This window comes from Lithobates pipiens, unplaced genomic scaffold, assembly GCF_037356315.1.
Source record: "Lithobates pipiens isolate NorthernLeopardFrog02 unplaced genomic scaffold, aLitPip1_a1.2 Scaffold_3, whole genome shotgun sequence".
NCBI lineage: Eukaryota > Metazoa > Chordata > Amphibia > Anura > Ranidae > Lithobates > Lithobates pipiens.
In genome coordinates, this window is record NW_027507790.1 from 42503474 (window position 1) to 42518754 (window position 15281).

A 15281-nucleotide genomic window follows, 5' to 3' on the forward strand; every position below is an offset into this window, starting at 1 on the left:
AAGTAATTGCTTAAGGCTCTGTGTCATATAATGTACTCAAAGAAAATAATTTTGCAGGTAAGCTGTAATAAAAATCCTGTTTTTTCACCAACAGCCATCAAGCACAAAACACATAAGCGCACTGTCATGGTGTAGCAACTTTTTTTATTTTTTTTTATTTTTACTTTTTTCATCTGTATTATGATCCCAGAGCATGCGCTGCAGAAGGCTGTAAACCGTATGTAAAAGGGATTCGTTCTGGTTAGATTCCTGTAGAGTTTAGGCAACCTGCTGAGTGGAAAGAGAGTATAAAGCCATGCTGTTGCTAGTTTGCTGTTTCGTGTTAACTTTTTTTTACCATCCTGCCTAAAGCTTTAAATTGAAAGAGAGAGAAGGTGCCCAACGTAAAATCTTGTGACAAGAGTAGTGGTACTTGCTGGATCCTGTATTCCCTACTGTCCCACTTAACTTTTAACCTATATGTTTCTAATAATTTCTTGAAACTATTTATAAATTGTCAATTTACCCAAACTCCTTTTAATCCCAGTGTGTTGCGACAAATTCACTCTATGTATTTTTTGTAGAAACTTTATCAGTTAGGTTTACTTGTGTTTTTTTTTTTTAATTCTATTGTACAGGTTTTACGGCTTGCCCAGATGATCATACAGGCCAAACAGACTGCTAGGTCCCTCTCTGATCATTCCACAGATGCTTTAGGCAACCAGTCCTTCTTTTCCTGGTTTGGAATGACTCCTACTGATCTGAACAACACATACCCAGGCAATGACATTGATGAGGTTGGGTATGACAGCATTAAGAAGACTGATGAACATTTGGAAAAAGCCCTAGAATTTCTTTGTCTTATTTTTAGGGTAAGTTACTTTCACACGGGGGTTTTACAGCATTTTGTGCAACTAACTCCCACGTGTGGTGTCATTGTTGAGGTATACAGTATATATAAAATAGATAGCCTTCCATACAGGATCAAAACTGAGCTTTAAAGCAAACCTCCACTGCTGTTAAAAGGGAACAACAAATAGTGTAATAAAAAAAACTATAGGAAGTAAATATATCATGGTAAATTGTTTTGCTGTCGGTGTCCAAAATCCTGCTTTGTTTGCAGGGCTACTTTTTTTTAAATTTTTTTTTTTATGTTTTTTTTTAAAAGAAAACTTTTTTATTGTCTATTTACATGTTATACAAAAGCACACAGCGAGGGACTGGTGCCATGCAGGGGCCACTCCCTAGTGTATAACAAAAAAAAAATAGAAAAAAAAATGAACATAGAATACAGTCATTACTGCAAAACTAATACAATAAAAAAAATAAAAAATAAATAATAAAATCAAAGGCGCAAGGCTCAAACGCAAATTAGACTAAAGACACGAGACTAAAAACGCATGATCAGGAAATGGGGTGAGATACGAAATACAGCGGCTGCTCAATATGGGCTGACTAATGTATCATTCCACATGTCCTGGCTTGAGCAGATGCTTTCTCAGTCAGATCATTCTAAACTTATTTCCACTTACTACAATTATCTGATACACACTACTACCAAGCACCTTGAACAGACTGAGTCGATTTGGAGACAGGCTATGCCTGATCTCTCAGAGGAAGTCTTACCCTTACAATCCCCTATGGTTATCTCGGCCCGAGATAGTACTACAAATTAAATTATCCATCGATCTTGCTATACTCCCTACATTCTCTTTCAAATGGGTAGACTTTAATTGCCCAACTTTTCTGTTTTAATATGTATGTTGAAAATTTTGAATAAACAGGAATAAACAAGAGACTACAATCTGCTCCTTGTGCGCCCTCGCAGGGGCTACAAAGCATGAATATTAAACCGAAGGGCAAACCATCACATTATACTTATAAAAACACAAGAAAGCAAGGAAAAAGTGTAGGCAATGGTATCGAGACTGGCTCCAGTACCAAGCAACTCGTTCCTTTATCGTTTCCGGAGGGCAAGCCGTTCTCCCACTACCCCCTCCTACGGGGGGCAGCAGTATTTGTTAGCAATGAGAGAGATTACAAAGAAGAGTGAAAAGAGATAGGGAACAGAAGAAGGAAAGGTAGGGAGAAAAGAGGGGGAAGAAAGGAGGGGGAAAGTTCGGGTGTGGACGCCTTGCCAAGAGGAGTCAGACCAAGCCCAGGCATGCAGCTTGGAGCCCGGGGAACTCATAGGAGATCCACGGCTCCCAGATTTTTAGAAACTTAGCATGAGAATTATGGACAATACTGGACATACGTTCCTGAAGTAACATAGCAGTCATGCGGGTTTTAACCCCTTGAAAATCTACCCGTTGGGACTTCCAGGCTTGGGCAATGGTCCGCTTGGCCGCTATAAATAAATAAGTAGCCAGCTTCTGTTGAGGGCCTCGCAAACCAGGTACCGGGCAATGTAGAAGAGCTAGCTTAGCGTCCCTTCGGATCGTAAGGTGGAAGAGTGTCTGCAGCAAACCAAAAATCCTAGACCAGAATCCCACCAGCCTTGGGCAAGCCCACCATGTGTGCAGAACATCAACTCGCTGTCCACAGTTGCGGAAGCATCTGTCAGTACTCCCAGGGAAAGCCCGAGCTGTGCGGGCAGGTACCCAATACTATCGGAACATTACTTTATATGCAGCCTCTAGGGTATTTGTGTTGAACGAGCATTTGGCGACCGTTTTCCAGCCCCTGCTCCAGTCCTCTGGGTCTACTGGGGCCTGAAGGTCCTTTTCCCATTGAGTCATATAAGAGAGGGGTGCTGATGGCGGGCGACCATTCAGAGAGGCATAAATGCACGAAATAAGACCTGGGGACCCTGGGGCGTGCTGGCATGAATGTTCAAAAAAAGTTTTTTGGAAGGGGTAGGTGGACATGCGGCACAACGTTGCAATCCAGTGCTTTAATTGGATAAAGTGATAATGCTCGTTAGCCGGCGCCCCATGTGTTTCCTGGATACTCTCCCAGGAGGGGAGTAAGCGTGAGGAAAGAATTTTGGACTCGTGGGTAGCCATGTGAGGACCACCAGGAGAATGCCTGGGGCTCCTCCAGACCCGGGGGGAAAAGAGGGTTATGAGTGATGGGGAGTAGGGGTAGAAAGGGGGACATCAGATTACTGGAAAAGCGAACTGAGTCCCACACACGCAGACCATGGAGCAGCATGGGGCTTAGGGAGGGAGGGTGCAGATTCCTGGGGAGCCAGAGGAGTGCCGGAAGTGCACAAGGGTCACAGCCAGGCACCTCTAGGAGCACCCACAGAGGGACATCCACGGTTGCATGGAGCATAGTCAACAGAGAGATCTGGGCTGCTGTGTAATATTTAGAGATATTGGGGACCCCCAAGCCTCCCCGGAGCCTATGGGTATAAAGGGTTGCTCTAGGTACCCTGGGGCGTTTGCGCGCACATATAAATTGGAGGATTTTATTCTGCAAGAGTCTAAGGAAAAAAGTGGGTACCCGGACAGGCAAAGTAAGAAAATAATAAAGGACTTTAGGAAGAATCGTCATCTTCACCGCCGAGATCTTGCCTACCCATGAGAGAGTGGAGAATTGCCAGGCTTGCATAAGGGTGGACACCGTTCGCAACAGGGGATAATAATTGGTCGAGAAAAGGGAAGAATAAGACGGCGTTAATTTGACACCTAAATAATCAATCGAGTGGGATGCCCAACGGTATGGAAAATTGGTCCTGGAGACGCTGCACCAGTTCCAGAGGGAGGGTAACGTTCAGCGCTGTGGTCTTGGCGGGGTTAATTTGAAGACCCGAGAAGGCTGAAAATCTGTCTAATACTAGTTGCAGGTTGGGCAGGGAGATAAGCGGGTTTGATATGGTCAAAAGGGCGTCGTCCGCAAAGAGGTTCACTTTGTATTGAGTGCCCGCGTAAGGGATTCCCGAGATATCGCTATTGGCCCTGATCGCCGCTGCCAGCGGCTCCAATGCCAGGATAAATAGTGCCGGGGACAGGGGGCATCCCTGTCTAGTCCCCCGATTGCCCAACTTTTCTAAATGTACAGGGAATGTAGGCTCATTTTACCATATGGTTTGGGAATGCCCGTGTATTAGTCTTTGTACACACCGTCGGACATTCTGACGGAAAATGTCTGATCGGACCGCGTTGTCGGATAATCCAACCGTGTGTGTGGGCTCCATCGGACTTGTGCGACCAACAAAGTTTGAGAGCTCGATATAAAATTTTCCGACAACATGATCTGATCAGACTTTGATTGTTTGTAGAGAATTCTGATTGGAAAAAGTGCCACGCATGCTCAGATCAAATTACGAGACCAAAGCTATTGGCTACTAGCCTGAACGTAGTCCCGTCGTAACGAACGAACGTCATCACGTTCCGAACGATCGGATTTTCCGACAACTTTGTCCGACCGTGTGTATGCAACACTAGTTTTTTTGTGGTCGGCATGTCCGACCGTGTGTACAAGGGCTTAGAGCTTATTGGTCTAAGATCACCAACTTCACTAGCACAACCCTCCAAATCCCTAATATTTGTAATCCTCTATGCTGTTTTATTAGGATATGTTAAAGAGGATACTCTTTCTACAGGGCTGAATATACTTCTATGTTTGTTTTTGTTTTTATGCCAAAAAAGCTATACTTTTTAACTTGGAGGTCCTCCACTCCTCCCTCCCTATCATTTTGGCTTACATTGATTAATAAGGCTCTCCCTATGTATTATAAATTGACCTATGAAGCAAAAGGTTGCCCTAAGAAATTCAGCAAAGTTTGGTCCCCCTGGCTGGACTCTCAAGCTATGGTTGCTTTAGAATAACCCTAGGTTTTATATATTACCTAACTATGTATACTGATATTTTCTCTAACATATGTCATGCAGAAGTGAACAAATGTTGTCCTTTGTTTCTTACTGTATGACAAGGTCTGTGACATATTTTCAGCATTGTGATGATTTGGCATGAATAAATGGTTATCGCTCTCTCTCTCCCTCCTTTTTTTATTTTTTCCTCTTTTTTTTTTCCTGTATTGTTTACTAAAATGTAATAAACATACTCTTTAAAAAAAATTGGACGAAAAATACAGCTTTCAAAGCAATCGCACAATAATCTGATGGTTAGCATACAGCTTGTGAGAGCCAATCACAACAGTTTATCAGATTATTGTCCGAAGGGACAAACACGAAAAATGTTCTCGCATGATAACATTACCTACAATTTTAGTTTAATCAGTATAGTCTTTGTCGGAATATACAATACATTTTCAAGATGGGACCAGCATGTAAAAAAGAAAAAAAAAAAACAGTAATTGACCAACTTCATCCAAAAACTAACCTAGGGCAGAGAGGACTTCTTCCATTGAGTAGGAAGCTTAAAAGAATTCTAGTTGCTAGCCTAGGGGCTAATTCTTTGACCAGGCCAAGCAGGCAGAACCTGGGTAACTGAAAGCTGCAGGGCTATTTTTTAGCAGGATATCAAACCCTGGACTTTTTTTAAATTGATTGTAAAGTCTTATTTATTTTTTTAAACATGTTATACTTACCTGCTCTGTGCAATAGAATTGTGTAAGGGTGGTACTGCTACTGGGACATTTCTGCTTACCTTAATGCAAAGAATACATTAAGGTAAAAAATGTTTAAACTGTAGAACCAAGTGGTCCACCCTATACATTTCTATTGCAGTGTCTATTTAAATTCAGATAATGCCCAGTAACCAGAAGCAGTGATGTAATATGCAGATACTGACAGCAGGCATTTTTCTGGGGGGGGGGAGGGGAGGGGGATGGGGGGGCTGTGTTTTATTTTATTTCATTTTTTTTTTTTTTTTTTTTTTTTTTTTTTTTTTTTAGATTTAAAGACAAGCACATATGTCAGTGCACACTTTATTGCTCTACAAGCATAATTCTCAGATTTTTCCTACAGAAGCAATTTTGTAATTCAATGTTTTGAAATGACCTTTGCAGTCTGTAGCCAGCTATGAAGAAAGGAAGATTGCCAGCATCACAGTCAAGTGCAGCAAGACATCAGCTTTATTAAGACATCGATTTATACAGCACAAATGGTCTACACTTTTCTGCCATAACAGCTTCTAAGCTGTCTGCTGGGGGGGTGGTCATAAGGCTTGTAAGTAAGGCTTGTTATGGGGGAAATGTGTGGACTGTTTGTGCTGTATACACTGATGCCTTAATAAAGCTGATGTGTTACTCTGGTTGACTGTGATGTCGGCGATCTTCCTTTCTTCAGCGGACCGCAATCCATGCCTGGGCATTGGCCATTCAGCCATGGATATTTTAATTAAGGACGTAGAAGCGCTGATTTTTTGTTTCTAGTAGCTAGCTGTGCGTTTCTAGAACTACCAGCAGATTCAGATGTCCCTTTCTTACAACCTTGACAACACTGGTAGTGTTGTGTACAGACTGCCCCCAAAGTTTTATTTCCTAATCATTTTACTAGAACACTGCATTTCCCGACTCTTGTATTCTGTTTGAATAACACTAGGACGGATAATGTGACTGTATTGGGCAGACCCTCACACTTAACAATCTCACCAGTCTAAATTAAATTTGTGCAAACCCGCTCGGGGCTAGTTCAGGTAAAACCTTACAGTGTGGTTTAAAGTTTTTTTTTTTTTTTTCTTTTTTTAATGTTTTTACTTTCTAATAATGCATTATCTGGCAATTTACAAAAATTGTATAAACTTCAGACCGATTTAAAGGTTCTACCCGAATACAGGATTTTAAATTTGTGCTTCTTCTCCAAATAATTATGCTTTCTTTTCATTTTTAGATGAATTCAGCTCAACTGAGCCAGTTCACAGTAAAATTGGGAAATGTGAAAGATGAAAATGGGAGAAACCATCTCCCAGACTGTGTACAGACTGAAAATGGTGTGCTCTTGACTGACTTGGGCAGGAAGCAGGTAAGCCTGGCTTCAGTACCTTCTGTATGTAAATGCCACATCTTACAAAATGTCTGGTTGCATGGAGGAAGTGTTCTCACTTCAGGAGCAGAAATATAACCCTGGGATGTGTGGACTTGCTGTTTGGCTGGGATGGCACGTGTGAAACCAGCCTATTGCACAGTGCACTGATGTGCAATTATCCAATCTAGAATGCTATGCATGGCATCTTTATCTCCTTCACAAATAAAGTTGCTTAAACACAATGATGCACATTTTTCATTAGAGTAGTTATTTGTGCACTGTTCTTTAGGGTTTATTTGTACCTGAGAGATTTTTCTTTAACTATTTGACCAAACTATTTCTACTGTACATGGAAGGAGTTTACTTTTTATGTTAAGTGTAGACAAAGAATTTAAGGAAGATGCCTATAGCATCAGTTCAGCGGTGTAGTGGAGGTAACAAATACCTAGTGCTGTACACCTTACCTACTGCTATTCCTTTTTTTCTCTTTATACCAAGCTGATCTTGGGAGCAAATTACCAGGAGGGTAATTGTTTCTTTGTACAATCTGTAGGTAAATTATTTGGGAGCAGACGCACTGTTTTATTGCTCCTTCTTACACAAGTCAGACAATTTATCAAAAATAATCAACTCCCTGTATGGTTGATGACTTATTTGAACAGTTGCTAGTTGTACCAGGTCACTTCCATGAGCTCCATCTAGTGGAGATAATACACAATGTTTTACATATGATAATAAATACTATAGCTAAAATGTGAAAGAGCTAAAAAACATAGTATTTTTTACTTTCTGCTATAAAACATATCCAATATAAAAAATCTAATTTCTTCATAAATTTAGGTCAATATTTATTTTTCTATATATTTTTGGTAAAAAAAATCCCAATAAGCATATATTGATTTGCACAAAAGCGTGTTCAAATTATGGTGAGTATATAAACTGGATTTTTTTTTCTATACAAGTGATGGGAGCAATCAGTGACTAAACATCTAGGGCGATCAAAGGGTAAACTGTGTTCATAATCAGTGTTTTTGTGTTTACTTTCAGGTGCTTTTACTAAGGTGTGTGCTGGATTTTATTATTCCCTACTTTGCAGGAAAACGAAACCCAGCACATCCACGCTGACAGGACAGAGCTCTGTCTTGTTTACATAGGCAGAGCTCTGTTCTGTGTTTCTGCTCGCCAATCAGTTATGGACATCCATTGGCCAGCACCTGATCGGCTTCTGCTGTGTCTAATCACAGCACAGCCAGCTAGGCGACAGCATGTGCCCATAACCCGGAAGAGCAGAATCACGTGTGTGTGTGTGTATGAGATATATAGATATATATATTCTACATGATTCTGCACAGCTGTCCTGCACTGTAAACGGATAAACAGGCTTTAGGTTAAATACTGAAAACTCACTTTTAATTAGTACTCATTTAGAGCATCTATTCTTCAGCATACCGATACCACAGAGATGAACAAAATCACAGGGAGTGTATAAACCCTTCCATGTTGATGGATAAAATAAAAAATTGTGAGAAAATTTTATATTGCAAGACTGAAACCAGCAGCTATAAATAAATCTAAACCCCTAAGTGATATAACGAAAAACAATTATATTTACTGATTCAATAATATAAAATATTCATCAGCGTGAAAATACACACACAATAAATCCATGCAATAAATATCGTACGCAAATAAAGTCCTCCAAATTTTGCATGAAAGTATTTATAACAAAATCATTTCAAACAAAATAAGTTCAAATGAAGCAATCCAAAGGTGTAATGATTAAAAAATTCTCATCACCAATAATAATCTCCCAAGTGTAGAAAAATCTTTTGATCCAATGTGACCTCCACCACTAATACAGGAACACTCACCAATGCGCAAGTATCGCACTACAAGATTAGGCAAACACAGCTTGTGTTAATTCCAAAGATCTTCCAAACAGGTGCAGTCCACTTAAAGGCTTCAACTCCACTGCTGTCCTCTTCCCATTCACTGGTTGGAGTTCATAGCCAGCATAAAAATAACAAAAACAGGTTCCCACAGTATAGTATCTTAAACATCCAAATTTAATTGACGCAAGTAATCGAGGTACTGATAAAATCTGTTTAAGCATATACTGTAGATGTATCAGAAACGATATATAGAGAAGTCACTAGCCACTCCAATCCTTCCTGGCTCACAGAAACGGCAAAAATGACAGGACACCGTTCCTACTCCCAACGTTGGGCTCCTCCCCCTACATGTTTCGTCCGTTCTGAATTCATTAAGGGGGAATCTCAGCAATAATACAATTGCAGCCTTTTTTGGCACTAGGGTGGCATCAACGAGAATGTAGCCTTTCTGAGCACCGGAGGGGACAGCATCTCTGAAACTACTTCTTTCTCTCCGGTATGAATATTCAACTTCTTTCTAGTGACATTTGTTCTTCAGACAAGAAGATGGATAGCCTTGGATCTTGGCTGTAGCTGAGGCTGGGATGTCGCACTACAAGGAGAACGGAACCATTGTATAAGGGGGGGCCCCTTTCACATTCGGGTTATGAGTGATTGCAGCCTAGAGACTCGGGGTATGTGCCCTGGCCTAGTAATGACAGATTTTCGTCTCTCTGGGACTTTGGTAGTGATATCTCTGTGCTTGCGTAAGCTTCCAGCCCTGCTCACTCACTACTGCAATAACAACGATGTCCCATTCTTGTTGGATTTTTTACCTCTTGTGTTAGAATGCATGCAGCAGGAAAAGTGAGCACACCTCTGTTGAAGCTGGAGGGATGAGATTCTGAGAAAGGCTGACACAGGGATGGGAGGCATGTCGGGAGTCTTACTGATGGAGTTCCCCACAAATGTAAAAAGCCCCACATGTAACTGACTAATTACTTTTGCATACACTAATAATGGATGCAAAACTTAAAATATAATTGGAAGCTGTAATGAATATCTGTTTTCAACATTTTTTTTTTTTTATTTTTTTTTTTTTTTTTAGTTTCTGCTAGAAAGTTTGTTGTGTGTTTTTACCCAGCAAATAGTTGTATTTTTCTTTTTGTTTTTTGTTTTTTTTCCAGTTTTGCAAGCATTTAGTTTTCTTAACATAAATTTTTATTACAATTTCAGATAATAAATGGATTGCGCAAGTTTGACATACAGTACCAGGGAGACCCTGAGCTTCAACCAATCCGCAGCTATGAGAATGCTACACTAGTGCGCCTACTGTACCAGCTATCCCAGGCCTTAAATTCCAGGGTAAGGTGCTCAGCATTAACATTGACAAGAGCGTGTGATCTTTAATTTTGTCCTGATTCACATTTTAAATGCTTGTTTCTTTTCTTACATCAGGGGACACAGAGCCATATTTAATAACTATATGGGTTATATCGGCTTATCAGGTGCTGGACACTGGCATGCCCCTTAAGGCGTGTACTCCCCCCCCCCCCCCCATATAACCCCTCCCATTACTGTGAGTCCTCAGTTTTTTTCACCAGTGTCTAAGGTGTTGGGCACGTGTAAGGATGTGTGTACTGAGCTCCACAGGCAGTAATCCTTGATGAGCCAGCCATCCTGACCGAATCCGTTCTGATGTCTCCGTAATGGACTAAATGAATGGTACCTGGGCCTCCTAATCCGAAGACACAAGATTTTGCTTGCGAATGCTTTGAGAGCTGGGCCCTGGGCTCCAGTACTTTTTTGGTAGTAAGGCCAATAAAAGTTTACTGGCAGGGTGCTGTCGCAGGTCCAGGATTGTGGGTCAACCTGAGTGTTCCCTGGTTCCTGAAGGTTTCCTTTAAGGTCTTGGAGCCTACCGTGAAGGGCGAAGATTGGGTTTTTATCTCTGATAAAAACCCAGCTGTGAGGATAAGGTAGGGGAGATTTTCTCAGGAATCTCTCCTTCCATGTATTGTGTTGTCATGTCTATATATCACCACTTCAGGCTGTATTGAGCACTCACCATTCTGATGCTGGAATCAGCAGAAGCTCCACTCTCCTCTCCTTCTAAGCCAGCTCAGACCCGCAGGTAAGAGAAAGGGGGGTCTGATCACTTCCTGGACCCCCAGATTGGTGTTTTTTTTTCCTATTTGATGCCAGCCAGCTGCCTTTTTTTTTTTTTTACCAAAAGAAAAAGAATGTTTGGCAGACCGCGGCCGCTCACTGAAGCGGAGGATTTACCCACCCGCCATGATGCAGGACGCTCGCGCGGGAGACTCGGCTTCCTTTTTTTTTTTTTTTGAAAGGGGAGGCACAGCTAATGGCGTCAGACACTGGCCACACGTGCAGAAAGCATTGTAAAGCCCTGTGAGAGAAGCTGCTGCCTGGCGGTGCAGGGACAGAGCAGAGTGATTGCTGGTCAGGTTTGGTAACGCAGGCATTTCCCTTTTGACAACATTGTACTGCACAGCTTTGATTAATAGCAGTTATTGTACTGTACTATAGCCAGCAAGTGTTACATTCTTTTGTTGGTAGTGCCTCCTCTGCTTTGTACCATAAGCTATGAGTGGCAAAGGGACCAGGAACTTTTCTAAGGGGTTAATGGTATACAAAAAACGAAAAACCTTTCCAAAAGAATGTCATCCTCCCCTCAGAGGTATACGTATAGTAAGATATGCCGTCAAGGGTAGAACACTTCTGTCCCTGTGTATTTCATACAAACGGGTTCTTTCTTCTACCATTTAAAAGATTATTGCTATGATGTCTCTCCATAGTGGGATTAAACATAGCAGATTCCCATCTAGTCCTCTGGGCCCTTTGGTTGAGGTGCAGGAGGCTGGGGATCGGGTAGATCTTCCCAAATATTGGAAGATGCTTATCTTTTCTTTTCGGAGGATCTTAACAGGGAGGGAGTAGCCGCACAAGTCAGGTGTTTGTCTACTCCCTTACTTAAACCTTTTGTTGCCTGCAGCACAGGCTCTTGAGGCATCTACCTATAATAAGGTTCATTTGAACCTCCCCCACCTGGGGATGTTTTTTTCCTATTCATGCATAGCTTATGTATTCTGAATGGGAACATTTCTATGACGAAATGTGGGGTTTCAGCTATTAATGCTGCATCACCTCAGTGAGCAGAGTCTCATGTCCAGTGGAAAATGCACTGATGTTAAAGTTAAGGTTGGATTTTCCTTTTAAAGCAGGGGTCTCAAACTGGTGGCCCTCCAGCTGTTGCAAAACTACAAGTCCCATGAGGCTCTGCAAGGCTGACAGTTACAAGCATGACTCCTACAGGCAGAGGCATGATGGAACTTGTAGTTTTGCAACAGCTGGAGGGCCACCAGTCTGAGACCCCTGTTTTAAAGACAGAATGTCTTGTGCAGTTCTTGCTGCAATTGGAGTATCTCGGTCCATTAACCCTTTTATGTCTTCTCCACTATTTGGTGGAGCACATTTTGAGTCACGCTAATGCATTGGAAAATGTGGATTCCAAAGGGTTAAGGAACAGGTGTGAGACGCCTGAAATTCTGCATGATCAGCAGGCCCAACAAGGGGCTGGTTTATTTGACACACTGTGTTTCACAGATGCTATGAAGGACTCTATTGTTTAAGCCCTATGGCTTATACTTGGACTAGTTCATTCTTGCAGAAGTCCGTGGCTGAAATATTGATCAGCCGAAGCACCAAGTGAAAACCCTTAGCCAGTTTCTGTCCCTTCCTGGGGTACGGCTATTTAGAGTGGATAAGTACATCCAAAAGGGGTAAAGCTCTCTTTACCAGTAAAAGGAGGTTAAACATGTCTCCTTTAATCGTGCAGCCTCTCCTATGCCTGAGGCATCTGCCTTTAGGCAGTCTCAACGGTCTCATTCGTCAGGTTCAGGAGAAAGTTCCCAAGGGCAGCACCAGGATCTTGGGGGCAGAGAACAAATAAAGCAGAATGCAAAGGCCTTCTCATGAAGGAGCACCCCCACTCGTTTGGGTGAGGGAAAGGTCCTGAGATTCTCAGGGTCTGGCAGGAACAATGTTAAGAGCAGAGGGATTTCTGCAATTTTTTTTTTCTTCTCTAGGTTACGCCTAGAGTTCCAAGAGCCCGGATGACTCAGTCGGCTTTCGATCTGAGGGCCCGGGGTTCGGATCCCTGTTTGGGTGCTGCCTGTGGGGTCCTTGGGGCTGCTGATGTGGCAGTCTTTATGCAAGAGTTTCCGTTCTCCTAAAGTTCCAGAAAAAAAAAGTCTCTGGATCAGCTGTTATTCCAGTCGGTGATATCAGAGATTCCCTTAGTGGAACAGGGGGTTTTGGCTCAAATCTTTAAACCTTTTAGGGTTCCAGAGCCAAACGGAGAGGTAAGACCCATTCTAGATCTCGGAGATCTTAATCGGCACTTAAACATCCGATCATAATTCATTCATAATTCGATCGCCTGTGTCCATCCTGCAAGGAGGGGAGTTGCATATATCCATGTGCCAAAGTTTCCCACTTACCAGAAATTTCTGCAGTTTGAAATATAAAATTTATTTTTTTCAGTTGTGGCACTTCTATTCGGCTTGGCCACAGCATCACGAGTGTTCTGAAAAATTCTGGCACCTCCTTTAGCCAGGTTAAGGGCTCAAGATGTACTGGTCCTAGCCTAATAGATCATTCAGGCTCAGGTCTAAAACCAGAGTCTGATCTCAGCTGTAGATATCTGAAATCTCTAGGTTGGATTCTCAGCCTAGGAAGATTCTCCTTAAAACCATCAAGGAGGTTACTTGGGGGCTCGTTATAGATACCATACAGAAGAATGTATTCTTACCCCAGACGAGAATCCGTTCCATTGTAGGACTAATTTAACATATCAGGATAATGGAAAATTCCTTCATTCGGCTGCAGGAGATTTTTAGTGGAAATGGTGGCCTCCTTCAGGGCTATCCCTTACGCGCAGTTATATTCAAAGACTTGCTTCAAGACACCATCCTGTTGGTCTGGAATAAAGAAGATTCAGACCTTGTTTGTTTCCAATACGCTTGCCTCCCAGCATAGGTCAGAGCCTAAATTGGTGGTTATCCAGCAAGAAGGAAAATCTTTATCCTGGAAGGTGTTAACAGATGCCAGCCTTCTAGGCTGGGGAGTAGCCCTGGAAGAAGTTTCTGTCCAGGAGAGATGATCCAGAGATGACCTTGCCTATCAACTTTGTTGGAAGTTTCAAGCAGTACATCTGGCCCTAGAACCCTGGCGGTCAGACTACGGGACTATCCTGATGGGATTCAGTCTGACAGGGCCATGGCTGTGGCTTGCATCGATCACCAGGGGAGGCATGAGAGGTTGTGCAGCCCAAAAAGAGGTGAATAATGTTCTAGATTGGGCAGAACACAACACCCCTTGCCTATCGGCAATTCTAATTTTTTAGGCGTACTAATTGAGACGTCAACAATTATTTCTGGGAGAATGATCTCTTCACCCCAACATCTTCCTAGCAATATGTCCGATGGGGCACCCCGGACATAGACCTATTTGCGTCCAGATTCATTAATAAGGTCGACAACTTTGTCGAACAAGGGGTCCGCTAGCAGGCGGAACAGACGCATTAATCTTCCCAGGGGATCAGTTTTTCACTGATCTATGCATTTCCTCCAGTTTTGCTACTTCCGCGCCTTCTCCACAGGATTAAGCAGGAACAAAAGGAGGTGATTCTGGCAGCCCCAGCGGGTCCCAGGAGATCTTAATTTATCAAGCTCATAAAGATGGCAGTAGGAGTCCTTTGGACTCTGCCATTATAGCCAGCCTTCGTGTACAAGGTCCAGTATTTCATCCTACCTTACGGACAAGGAGTTTAACAGGTTTGACTGTTGAATCCCACTCTATAAAAGATCGTGGGTGATCTCCTTCAGTAGTGTCTACTTGACTAATGGCAGGAAGCCAGCTTCCAGAATCGCTTACTTTAGAGTCTGGAAGGCATAGGTTTCTTGGTGTGGATGGGGGGGGGGGGTTGGCACCCCAGGAAGTATGTCAATAGGCAGGATTCCTGCATATGGGATCTGAAATGAAGCTGGCCTTGACTTATATCAAGAGCCAGATTCAGGCCTTGTCTGTGTCTTTTCCTAAGGCCTCTTGCTTACCACTCTTGGTGCATAGCTTATTTAGGGGGCAACACGGTTTATTCCCCCTATAAAGGCACCTCTAAATCCTTGGGCTTTAGAATTGGTCTTATCGGCTTTGCTGAATCAGCCGTTTGAACCTTATAGGAAATTTCCTTGGTTCTTTGACAAGAAAGATCGTCTTTTCTGCTTGCCATTTCTTCTGCTAGAAGAGTATCGGAACTAGCGGCTCTGTCTTGTAAGAGCCATATTTTATCATGTATAAGGATGAGGTGGTTTTATGTCCTCATCCTGAATTCTTACCAAAAGTGGTAACAGGTTTTCATTTAAACCAAGATATATTATTCTTCCTTTTTTTCCCCAGAGCCTTATCTGGGAAAGAGAAAGCACTACATTCTCTTGATGTAGTAAGATCGATCAGTCTATTTAAAGGGCGA

The 15281-nt window shown here is 42.4% G+C and overlaps 1 protein-coding gene across 2 annotated transcripts in view; it reads left to right on the forward strand.

The window, feature by feature from the left end:
• Window positions 1–15281, forward strand: part of SMPD4 (sphingomyelin phosphodiesterase 4) — a 75604-nt gene that overhangs the window by 57116 nt on the left and 3207 nt on the right. For both annotated transcript variants that reach the window (XM_077461556.1, XM_077461557.1), the window contains 3 exons: window positions 618–851; window positions 6723–6854; window positions 9965–10093. In XM_077461556.1, coding sequence (XP_077317682.1) covers window positions 618–851; window positions 6723–6854; window positions 9965–10093 — 495 coding nt within the window. The remainder of the gene's footprint in view (window positions 1–617; window positions 852–6722; window positions 6855–9964; window positions 10094–15281) is intronic.